General features: G+C 39.7%; 2 protein-coding genes across 4 annotated transcripts in view; both read left to right on the top strand.

Annotated features, from left to right (window-relative positions):
- LOC139985118 (NLR family CARD domain-containing protein 4-like) overlaps window positions 1-13,419 on the top strand; it is a 273,181-nt gene that overhangs the window by 137,219 nt on the left and 122,543 nt on the right. The window lies entirely within an intron of this gene.
- LOC139985128 (uncharacterized) lies at window positions 7,802-12,768 on the top strand. The gene is made up of 4 exons (XM_071999362.1): window positions 7,802-8,152; window positions 9,915-10,036; window positions 10,755-12,277; window positions 12,666-12,768. Exons 2-4 carry the CDS (start codon window positions 10,015-10,017, stop codon window positions 12,741-12,743), a joined length of 1,623 nt encoding a protein of 540 aa, XP_071855463.1. The 5' UTR covers window positions 7,802-8,152; window positions 9,915-10,014; the 3' UTR covers window positions 12,744-12,768.

The following is a 13,419-nucleotide window of genomic DNA, read 5'->3' as shown; positions in this document are numbered from 1 at the left end:
TACTGCTGTTATAGCAGTCTGGAAGTCGATGGCACTTGATTGCAATGTGGACGAAACCTGTTCCCCTGCACAGAAGACTTCCTTGGCAACACTGAAACCAAAATACGTCTCGAAATTTAGGAGCTTGGCCAGGAGTCCTTCCGCTTTTGCCCGGACCTCCCCCCGCTCGTTCTCGGCTACGTCCTCAAGAGTCCTGAGGAGAACTTCATAATTCTCCAAAACAGCTGTGTATGCCCGTGTACGGACGGTAAACCGAGTTGGGCATAAAGGGCGAAGCTGCATGGCACCATCAGATGGCGAAAGTTCCGACTTGAGGGTCTTGAACGACACCAGCCGTTTGGGCGCCAAATTGATAAAGTTGTATAGATCCTTCACCAATTCCTGTGCATCATGCACATGCTGAACATTCTTGCATACGTCTTGGAGAACCAGATTAAGGCGATGCGCATAGCAGTGGATAAAGACGGCAGCGTCATCTGTCACATCGTTGAATCGCTTGGCGACACCTGAAATAGATCCCGACATGTTCGATGCTCCGTCGTAAGCCTGCCCTCTCAGCTTCTTCACATCGAGCGACATCCTTGTCATGACGTCGGATAGAATGTTAAAAATACTTTCACTGGTGGTATCCACTAAACTGTGAAAGCCAAGGAAGTCCTCATTGACATTAAAGTCGCCGTCAATGTGCCTTACGCAGAAAGACATCTGCTCAATGCCACTTATGTCCCGAGTCTCATCAGCAATAATGGCAAAGAATCTGGACTGACGGATTTCTGCCAGCAGCTGAACTGTGACTTCTCTCGCCATCAGCGAAACCAGTTCGTTTATTATGTCGTGGGACATGTAGCACTTATTCTGCAGCCATTTGGTTAGATCGGGGCAGTCAGATGTCCGCAGTAGGAGCAGTTGATATACGTTTCCTTCCTCATCGCGATGTCCCCGAAGCGAAATCCCTTGTCGGCAGAGGAGATTCAAGGATGTAATAACTTTCAGAAGATTCTGATAGTGCTGCTCGACCTCCAATGCGTGATGATGATCCATCAAGGCCGCAACAGACTTTTGCTTTAATGCCTCCAGCGCCTGCTGGCTGTACCTGTGGACATGACTATCCTCGTGTTTTTTAAACCTTTCTAGAGCCTTCTTCCAATTGTCCATTCCTACTTTGATGAAGGCATCATCTCCTTTTGGGGCATAGGTTAGGAAGCCATGGATCGTGGCTTTTTGACACGTGTAACAGAAAGCCCTGCCTCGCGTTTTACAGTATATCAGCCATGGGTAGCTTTCCAACCATTTCCCGGAAAAACTCCTTTTCTGTTGCTGTGTGGCTTTTGACGAACTTTTAAAGTCTTCCTCAGAAAACTGGCGGAATGGGGCGTCACCATCTAAACGGCAACAGTGTCCATGGCAAGAAGACTCGGAAGCTGCTTCAGAGCATGATGCCCCAGTTTCTTTCTGTGTATCGTCGCTCAGACGGGGTTCTTTTGGCATTGGACCCGCATGCTGAGCTGAAAGGAAGACAAGAACGCACAGCTGCATTATATTTCCTTGTCGTTGATATTCTCGCAACCCCAATCTACGTAAGTTGCTCTTTTGCATATGATGCTTGCAGAATTTCACCTCAAACGATCATTACACAAACACACATAGGCACCAGGTGTTAGGCTTACAAATATTTATTGTTCCATTAAATGACTGTTCCCCCTGGTTATCACAGTTAGGCTTATTCGCCTTCAGAAGTCGAATGGCATTAAAACCGTACTAAAAGCAGAGTTTGTATTCGGGTTACTCCATACCTGAAACGTACAAGGCAGGAGGTATAAACCTGCGATAAATATTTAAAACTTAGTTATTGCTTTTGCAAATTTTGACTGCATTGAAATCAACAGAGTTCTTTACCCCCCCCCCCCCTCCCCTTACGGCCAAAAACCATACACACATTTTTAATTGCCTAAGAGAGCCATTTACAATTAGACCCGAATTTACACTGGTAGATTACTCTCGATCGTGAGTAGGGCCTATTACGGCCACGCACACGGGGCCAGTGTTGACCCTACTGTTACGTCACCACCACGTCCGAGCTCGTACGCAAACACCTGCTCACAAATCCCGGTAGCGTAGTCTACAGTTTCAAACTGTACTTAAGTAGCGGGTGCATATCCATGCTAAAGGATTAGCCATATACTGTAGGTCAGCCCCCAGGTACGGACCAGGTCAGTGCCGAAGCCAAGGAGAGGGAGGATGAGGCTGAACCTCAGGATTCAGGACTCCACGATGTACAAACGTAATGGCCGCCCACGTGATAAAATATTATCATAAATACGTTTGTGATTGTCCAGTGAAATGTGACGCTGTATTTTCACAAACACCGTGAAACATTTTGACAGGTTATCGTCTACGTTTCTGTGGGTTTCATATTTTCCCCATGGGGCATGCCCTTCTTTCTCCCACCCCCTATAGACCCCCATTTAAGAATAGTGTATTATATTGGCTAGGCTATATTATAGGCCGCCGTGCCGGACCACGCCAACTTACTACAATAATTACATTGCGAAACTACATCGGAAACATGTTATATCTTGCTAATCATAGTCTGCCTTAGCCCCTGACCAAGCTGACCGGGACCCAGCTAGGTGTATTGCAGTAGTTCCTCGAAAAATAATGCCGAACTAGACATGCTACTGTCGATGACAGTAAGTTATTTTAACGAACGAGTTATAATAACTTACTGTCATCGACAGTAGCATTTCCTGCTTCCGACGGGGCAATGTCATCGACCTTTTCCGATTGTGTTGCTGAGAATTCAATGTCACTGTCCTCTCCCGCCAGATTCTCTTCTTCTCTTCTCTCTTTTTCATCTTTCTTCTCACGTTTTTTGAAAAAATTCCGTATGTCCATTCTCAAGTCTACCGATGCATAATATGATGAAACTGCTAAATGATTACACACACGTCTAATCCGTATAGTCCCCCAAAGAGCCAAAATGTGATAAGAGATAAACAATCGGCAACGACGATTATATCTACGGGAGCCCAGCGTACTAATGATTGGTTAATAGTTCGGGTTCAGGATTTAAGATGTACTAAAATCGAATTCTTAAGTAAGATGATAGAGAATTTAACATATATATCATATTTATCTATAGTTCAGGGCACCTTAATACGTATTTTCGTCTAAAGAATACCCTACAGAGTAACACGTATACCCCCGCGAGACCGGAACATAATCTGCAGCGCGGCACACGTTGCAGTCGTGCACGGAGACGCGAAAACAAGCTGGCTGGGCGATCTTATTATTGAAGGGGAAACAGTGGGCTGGAATATAAGGGTCGGAGTGGAATTCCTATATCTCTTCATAATTTTCCCACATGAATTCGGCAATTCGTTGATTATTTTCTCACATATTACCCATTTCCACTGTTAGGATCAGTTGTATGAAATATGAGAGGGCGATGATTATCGCAGCATTGGTATCGTTGATTTCTATAACCCGTCATATGATTGATCGTAGAGGCCATTATATTCATACGTTCACCAATGATTGCCTTCCGCTGTGACAATCGCGGTGATTGTCGTTGATGAAACTTTTCCACATGCAATGCACAAACGAAATGGGCACCCAGTTATCAATGTGGTCTATAGCCAGGGGACGGGCGGAGGGCCCCCAGCGTTTACTAAAATTATTACACCTATTTAGTATACGTGTGCATCGGACAGATCGACAAGTATGCATTGAAAAATGGGTAGATGCACGTTCGGAGCCTTGGTAAATATTGGGGGGGCTAATCATGCATTTGCTCCCTCGACTTTTTCATTGGGGGGGCTCAGCCCCCCCAAGCCCCCCCGGTTCCGCCGCCACTGTACAGCCTAGTGTACCTTTCTTTTTCACAAAGCTATTTTCCCGTATCTGCTTGCTGGGCAGTCTCTGGACAGTAGTCCAGAGAAAGCAAGCAGCAACGCTTTAGATTTGTATCGGACAGATCCTCGGGCATGTAAAATACAGTGGGCAAGCACATTTGTGGTAGGTAGAAACGGACTCCGAGGCGTGTATAGCAGGAGCGTATCTAGGATATTCTACACCCCAGATCACCGGAAATGGCACTTCTCGGGCTTGAAAGTGACCAATCAGATGTACACTTTTGCCTGAGAACCAAGTATTTCCTAATAGTTTTTTTTTTCTATCTACAAACATTTTGAAGATTTTCTTCAGTCACAAATCATGTTCGACCTCATCACATGTCCTGTGGATCATTGCTGTTGTAGGTGATTCTACCTCGCGGCCCACAATACCCGACAGCCACACTTTTCAAGGTTTCAGCCCATTATTTGTTCAGATTTTGAAAAATCACTTCAAAACATACCCATAATGTTGCAAAAAATGTCATCTATTGACAACCAAATATAGAAAAACCTCCTTCAACCTCTAACAGACCGGTCGAAATTACACAAGTACAGAGATGTATGATGAAGAATGTTGAAAGGAAATTTTCGAAAATTCAGACACAGTTAATTTATTGGTGTACAAATATTAAACCCCTCTTATAACGGCTATTATAAAACTTGGTTGAAGGAAATGAAATAATACCAGATATTTCCGAAACCGAACACTACACACATAGGCGTAGGAGGCGGGGATGGGGGGGGGGTTCCTACTGAAAGAAAAATAAATTTCAATAATGTATAGCTAAAGGAAATGAATAAATATCTCCTTGATAATTAAAATAAAGTTCTAAGCTTGGTCGACTAATTCGCCATTACTAATGTAAAAGAGAATTTGACATAATTGGACCTCCATGCTTTTCTCCATCTATATAAGACATTTCGTGGTTGACATTAGCATCCCGCTTTAAACTGCGCAATTTCCACGGACTGTACGTTACACGATGATATTGGCATTAACTTATACGCGCGCGGAGGGCGCGAAAAGTTTAGATTATATTTATCGGGCAAGTCGTTACAGTCCCCCAAATCAAATTTGGTTCTTATGACTACACACATCGACAGTTTTTAGGCTGTTTATCCTGGAACCGCCCTTTTCATGCTCATTGATATGATGCGATATCTGCTGTTTGCTTTACAAATTCGAACAGGTGCGCAGCGAATAATTTGCCAAGGGAGGGGCGAAGCCTGTAGGCAAACTATCTAAGCGTAGCGCCACAACGATTGACGCGAAGCGCACAAGACAATTTTGGCCGAAAGTGCCTCCCAGATCGCTGGATATGACACTTCCCATGCCCTGTAAGTTGCATCTAAGCATTTCTATTTTGAAAATACTAGCGATATTATAAAAATTACCTATACTCGGGGGAGGGGGCGGTCTCCCCCATCCCAAAATGCGTCATGATCCCAGACGACTCGATCTAGTTCGAGACCAGCCACAGTTGGTTTCATAGCACAATTGTTTCTTCTCTTTTTTTCTCTCCTTATTTTCTTACCCGGGGGGCGCACGCCGCCGAAGCACACCCCTGGATACGCGCCTGTATAGTTTTCACGAAAGAGTATTACAAACGACTTGACCAAGACTAGCTTGTCGTCTACTCCCAAATGGAAACGATTAAAATATCGTATAATTTTGTGGACACGATCTTAGGTGAAATTAAAGTCAGCTGCCATGGGTAGTTTGCCCCAAATTGAGTGGCTGATCCATACTGGGATAAAAATGACACCACATACTTTCAAGCCACACACCTGGAGAGTGAGACCCTTGTCAATCTCCCCGCAAGTTTACGCTGGTCAATTTCTTCACCGGCAATTTTAGTGGTCATTTTAATGAGAAAGCAATTCAGATGAAAAGTTTTCTAAAACCCTAAGTGACATCTAATAGTATTAATTAGTTCAGTAAAAGGTCAAATTGTGTACATATACAAGGAATCTAATCTTTTGAAAGAAACATGATAATGTAAATTACGACAGTCCATGAATTTGTATTGATGATATTAGCCGCCGTTTGTATGTGATCAGTTATAGCCACTGAAGAAATTCTCTATTATAAACAACATCACATTTGAGCGACTGATATTTGGATACATGCGTATGCCTGCCTATATACGTACTATTGTGTACAGTGAATATAAATAGTAGCTTTAGCTCAGTGTTAGCTAGGAGTGTTAGGTCAGTGGTAATATATAACGCCGATGCCTTCCAATCATAAGGTCCCGGTTCGGGTCACTCCAAGAGTAATGTGTGTCGTCCAGTTACAGAGTTGTTGACCTTTGACATATTAAAATATGAATCTAAGAGACTGACTTCGGTCAGCTCGCGGCTTTGATAAGCCAATGAGGCTTCTTCGCGAGTTCGCTTGCAGGAGGATCTAAAATACATACATGCACACATACATATAGAACCGTATATTGCGCGCCCGGGTAGTGGGGGGGGGGCTACAAAACAAATGATGGGATATGTGACCAGTGTATAGAGGGGGCCCGGCTTTGTCCTCGGGACCGTACCCGACATTCGACGCTTCTACAGTGGAGTGCGCAAGGGGGTGGAGGAGGGCACGTGGGCCATGACCCCACCTCGGATCGTCAGTCGGGGCGCAAGGGTGTGGGGGAGTGCATGTGGGTCATGGTCACATCTCAGATCGTAAGTCGTTGGGAAATGGTTCACTCGGTGGATTGTTGCAATCATCCTGGTGAGAATTGGACCATTGATACGGTTGTATCATCACCCTTACTATTATGTTATCATCTATTAGTAAACATTGCGTTAAGTGTAACTTATATGGACCTGCCTTATAGTCTAAATAGGGAGCTGCGTTAGAGTAGCAGCTCCCTAGTCTAAATATGCACAGTGCAGAGTTTTATGTCTAAATTTATATTTTCTCTTTCCGGGCAGGATCTCACAAAAGTTCAGGCTCCAATACCTTAAACAGTAGAAAGAATAGCCAGATACCCAGTTCTTCATGTGCGTTCAAGGGAGTGGGGCGCGAAGGGGGTGACCGCCCCCTCCCCCCCCTTAGCATTTTTTAATTTTTTTATGATATCGCTAGTAATTTCAAAATAGAAAATGCTTAGATGCAACATACAAGGCCTGGGAAGTACCATTTCCAGCAAACTGGGAGGCATTTTCGGCCAAAATGTTCTTGTACGCTTCACGCCAGCAAGTGGTGCTACGCTTAGATAGTTTGTTTACAATCTTCACCCCTGCCAAAATCCTCGCTACGCCCGTGCAGCTCCTCCACCACCCACACACCTTTGGTATCCTGTGAACGTTATTGCGCTACTGCACAATATTGTCGACTAACTGAAGCATATAAAGTTCTTTAAATGAAAACAAAATGATATTATCAGTTTTCTAACATGATTCAATAATTTGGAAACATCTAACCCGTTCATATATAACAGTCATTGTTAATGACTTAAACTATAACTTTGTTCTTCCGTTCATTAAAATCCTGTCTTACTGAAGTTAATCAACAACGAATAACTGACCGGGACGATCAATTTGAGCAAATTTGAGCAAAATATTATTTGTTTCTAGAACGGCACTCTAAACACAGACCCTTGCAATCCTAATATTACGTGTTAGAATCCCGCTCTATAGCTCATAATATCTACACACTCTTTTATTAAATTGTGTATAATTTCTTTCCTTTTTTATCTTTGTGTAATTAACATTGTTTTCATTTTCGTAAACCAATCTGTAGATTTCTTGTCAAGACATATTCAGAGCTGGCCATCACAGCTTGTAGTTTGATCTACACAGTTTGCGTACTTATAAAAGGGATATTACGCACATAGGACATAATACATCGGAAACTTACAATGGTTTCGTATTAATAGACGTAACTGATAGCAATTCATATACGTACAGCAGGTACCTTTGAACGTCTGATATGACAGAATAAACACAGTAAGGCATAAATATCAGATATGAATTGTATTATCAAATAAAGTCTTTGATTGAGTAAATAATAAAACATGAACTTTGAAACCAGTTAAACTATAGACTGATTCCTACCGATATCTATTTAGCATTCGGGTTCGTATATTAGAACGTCACATGACCTACACGACGCCATCTTGTCAATTGGATGTTCTTCATTCCTGTTTCCATATGTTCTTTTTTCGTGATTTTCATCTGTTATTAAATGATTAAAGGATTCTAGACTTAAATTTTACTCTGGATGATGAACCCACAAAGCGATGATCGTACTGGTAAGTAACGTACAGGAGACAGTAATGGTGTGAAGCTATATATGTAGGCTACTGATATACTAAACACGTCATAAATAACACAGGCTCTGTTAAATTTATGACAACATATTACTATATATACATGGCGTCTTCATGGCAATTTTAATGTATAAGAATTATAATCCATGTCTGTATATTCATATTTTTATATCGATTAAATATTTCATTTATTTGAAGGGAAGAATTTTAAGCTCATGTTAGTCAAACTCTTATTATGTAAATCCTGGTTATTTAATAGTTCATTCATGCAGCTACAACATACAGTATCTCTTCCAATCAGGACATGTGCTATCCTTTCACTTTATTGCTGTCAGACCAGATCATAAATATACTAACAGTAAGTCCTGTCGAAACAGAAATGTAGAATTGTAATACTTTCATAACAGGAGTTACGCCTTTGGGCTTAGGTCTAAATTAAATGAATGAATCGGATATGGAAATAATTCAAAAGATTCCTCAAGGAACAGGCTTATTTTGAGCTTGCAACTAAATTCCTGAGAGAGATGCAGTTGTCTTACTTTCTATCCGTATGGAACATGGTATACATGATGTATGAAATATATGGACAATTGAATGTTTTTCTAAGATAAATCTAGTGGGAAGTTCATAGAACAAGGTATAAGTTAGGCATATATGTGGGAAGTAAAGAGAACATTGAATAAGTTAGAATATGCTTACCCGGTGGGAATGTGGTTCTATCAGCTCAGTAAAAGCACTGTGAAACATTACTGTATGTTTCAATTCTACAAACTTCCTAATAATCCGGAAGAATATTAATATTAAAACAATAGAATGAAAAGGTTAAGTTTATTAATATAACTTATATTTATGGATTTTTGTCTTTGTATGTAAGCAATCATGTGACTGATGTATATTGCTTTATCCTAGTGACCAGAACAATACATCGTAAATGTTATTTTTCTGAAATTAGTGGACAAATATAAATAATTTGAGATTAAACCTAATTGGCTCATCAAGGAACCGCAACAATTAATTTCCTCTGCCCGAAATTCAGTCGTACCGCTTGAAGCAGCAGTTTAACTTAGGCTCACAGGTTTACCCTGGTAGGCTAATACTTTACACAAGTATATGTGTATTGATAACAGTGTGTCATCTTTCTCTTTAATTTAATCAAATAAAGGTTACTGAGGGAATTAAATTTGATTTGATCCTCAACGTTAAAAATTTGGTCACGCGCGTGCGCGCTTTGTTTTGCTGCATAACACACGTTAAAGACCAATTGGAAAATGTTTAAAAAAGAAAACAGATTTTTACCGAACTTTTTGCAATGAACATTGACTACAGTTTTATCTGATGTCATCGATAGAATATTAACAATTAACTCAAACAGATTCTTTAGCATGCAAATGAATAAACGTTGTATCAATAATTAAGAGAGAACCTAGCAATAATTGTGAAGCCCGCTATCTAAAATGATGAGCTGTAGGTGACATTATAAATGGATGTCGTGAATATTGATAGCAAAACAGAAAGTTGAATATTTCAGGGTGGGTTGATATTTTATTACTTCAAAGGTCGATGTTTTGTGTAAACAATAAACAATTAAGAGATAAGGAGAGATTCACCTTGATGTAATCTTTGTCGAGCCAGAGATCTGTTGGTAAAGTGACTGGTTCTGCTGACTTATTTAATTATACATTGATTTAGGATAATTGTATTCAGTTAGTTTTATCCATGCATGCTGTATCTATATATTCAACAGATCATCGCTTTGAAAGATAATCATGGATAATATCACTCAAAGGAAAAGAAAAGTGAAGACCCAAGTTTATCCCGCGAAAGTTATTGTGACGTCATAATCGATGGAGCGCCTTACAGTGCAAGGTTTGTTGTAATTACATAGTTTTGTATTAGTAACTTAGCATAGGAAGGCTGGTGTTGAAATAAACATTGATAATGACTTAAGCCTCAGCATTGTATAGTTAATCTTACAGTGTATGATCGAGAGTCAACATGATTTGTTTATTTTTTATTTTTTAAATAAAAATATGATTGGTGTTATCAAATTGATTGATTGACTTCTGTGACATTGTGTGATATTATAACACACTGTATTAAAATCACTTTATGTAGATGTAATCAAATGCACCAAAAACATGTCGTACTTTTAACTCCTGGACTGCTAGGCAGGACTGAGTTCAGCTATAAAATGTTCAAGTTTTTTTCCAAAGAAGGTAGGCCACCTGTATCAGATCGAGAGCAAAGTAATTAAAATATTATAATGTCATTATAACTTAATTCACAAAGGGCCAATAAATTCAACATCTTCTGAATTCGAAATGAATTATACTAGTTGAAATCGACATCTACCTTATTAAGTTGACCAAATCGATTTGAATGATTATATAAGATATGAGCGCATATAAGGAGATATAAATTTGCACATTACTCCGATTGAACTTGTGTAATTATGTCGTTAACAGTGACATCAAACTGATTGCCTGCCACAGCTTGTTTCCAGTTTATATATAAGCACTGAAACGCACATATTTTATTGACCTCAGAATAACGTATACAAATCAACATTTTGTTCACATTACAGACAAGAAGTCCATACTCATCAATTCTCTGAAGAGAAGGTATAAACTACAATATGACGCAATCCAGCCCATACCGTACATCAAGGACAGACTATATTGTGTGGACAAGGTATTTGTTGAGGGCGGTACAGAGATATATATTGTTGAAGCAGCGACGAAGGAGAAAGAAGGACCATGGGTACGTGTGGACTCGTACAAAGATATCTTCACAGACCCTCGAATGAAAGCCAAACGGCGCATCATAGAAGCAGAAGCCGGGTATGGTAAGTCAACAGTGACCCTACAGCTCGCCTATGATTGGTGCAATGGTGTAAAGGATTCACCTTTTAAAGACGTAGAGATTCTAATTCTTCTCCGGTTGAGGCAGCTGAACAGCAAGATATCTATATATCAAGCAATTAAACTGTTCTTAGCACCAAACGATCCTCGGATCAAATCTTCTGATATTAAAAATGTCATTGAAAGTTGTTCTTCTGTCAAGGTACTCCTGGACGGGTATGATGAGTTTCCTGATAGGGACGGAGCTACCGGAAGTGACGTAGGACGTATCATTACGAGGGATCTATTTCGGAATATTGACGTCACGCTGACCACCAGATATCTTCCGAAGAAATATGACAAATCAAACACAAAATATGTTAGGCTAGTTGGCTTTGACGAAAAAGCACGTGACCAGTACATTCGCAAGGCTGTAACTGGGGAAAACGAGAAAAGCGTTGCTAATATTAAGCGCGCTTTGAAAGAAAACCCGATCCTGGATGACCTATGTCAAGTGCCTCTTTTATTTGTAATGTTCTCTCACATGACCCACGAAAAGGCACATTTTCAGAAATTTAAGTCAGTTACCGGTTTCTTTCGCTACATGATTAAATGTTTCCATAGTCACATGAGAAACAAATCACTGGACAAACACGCAAAGGAACACATGATCGAACATGAAAAGGAACACGAAGAACTGAGTAAAGTAGCATTTGAAGGTCTCTGCGGTGAAAACAAACAGTTATCATGGCGTAAGGATGGACTCTGTACACGACTAGGTCAAGGGTTTTGTCAACATTATATTGCAGTTGGTATCTTGGTAGAGGAAGAAGTTTCTGCCGACACAAACGAACATACTTCTACTACAGACATACAGACAAGGACTGACTTAAGGTTCTACCATCAACTATTCTGTGAATGGTTTGCGTGTTTTAGACTGGTAGAAGTTGTAGCTGCTACAAGAAATGCATCTGAGCTGAAGAATGTTCTTGATAAAGTGGATCCATTTAATCTTCAGTACCTCTATCGATTCACCTGTGGGATTAGTCCAGCAGTTGGGAAGAGAATAATAGAATACTTGAAGAGCAGGAGAGACAGTGCTAAGTTTGCCATCCTCTGCATCCTGGAACAAACTGGTGAGGTAGATGGAATCAAGGACACCGTCAGGGATCTGTGTTCAAGTCAGGTGGAAATCAATGGACTCTTACACAGTAGACTACTACAGAGATCTACCATACAGCTACTGGAGATTGGTGCCAGATATGACGTAAGTGTTAATAATAAATTAATATTTTACTAGTTTCATGGATTGAGCTGTTAGACATTGTAGCCGAATGTCAGTGTAGCTGTGTCACAAATTCAATTAGAGTAAACACACTCTGACAAATGAAAACCCAAATTAAGATTCCTGATAGCATCTTTCATGCTCTCTTTACGTGATGGAATCATAGTGGAAATGTGTGCTGGATATATAATGTATAGTACAGTTAATAGAAATACCAACATAACATTAACAAGCAGACCAAATACTTCCTTTACCAGCAGAGCGTTGTCACTTAGTAAATGACAGATCGTTAGTTTAAAATGATAAGAAAAACGTCGTATTTGAAGCACTAAGTGTTCTAATTCATGCAGTAATTTGACTTATTTTACAGGTTTCGTTTCCAATATCACCGATCATAACGAAATTTACGAAATATAAGGTGACAAGGGATCAAAGAAGGCCACAATAAGTTAAATAATGATTCTGTCAAACCCAGACAAATATGAATATATAAACATATATATATATATATATATATATATTTATAAATATATATATATATTTCTATTTGTCTGGGTTGTATATATATATATATATATATTTACATATATATATATATAATTTCAAGGACGAACAACAAATGAATAATTTTTTTTGAAAATCGACTTATGGGAGCTGCAAGAAGGTCCATAATAGCATTGTAATCGCTACATATGTATGATGTATAGGCAGAGTGGTATGGTAGGTTAGGTGGGGTTGCCGCAGGAGCCCTGGTTTACAAATCTCGTAAATGTTTACCTTTTTATACGATAAATGCAAATTGAAATAAAATAAAAATGAGATATAAAATAACCATTAAACTTAAGAGACATTGTGAATGTACGTTGTTACATATCAGAGATAAAGCAATAGCAAATACTTTACGATACTATTTTCTTTAACGAATAATCAGTTTTTTTTTTTAAAGAGACTCATTATAATATACGAGGAAGAATCTATAAGGCAAAGCCTAACAAAATAAAGACTAAAATACTTTGATCTGCAGTCACGTAATATTTGATAAAAAGATATACACTCATAGAAATGAAGGTGCGGTTGTAAGCGTATGGGAGAAGGGGGGGGGGGGATGCTGATTGTAGAAGTCT

Source organism: Apostichopus japonicus, chromosome 17 (assembly GCF_037975245.1).
Source record: "Apostichopus japonicus isolate 1M-3 chromosome 17, ASM3797524v1, whole genome shotgun sequence".
NCBI classification, from domain to species: Eukaryota; Metazoa; Echinodermata; class Holothuroidea; order Aspidochirotida; family Stichopodidae; genus Apostichopus; species Apostichopus japonicus.
The sequence above is the reverse complement of the archived record's forward strand: the minus strand, read 5'-3'. Positions and strand labels throughout refer to the sequence as shown.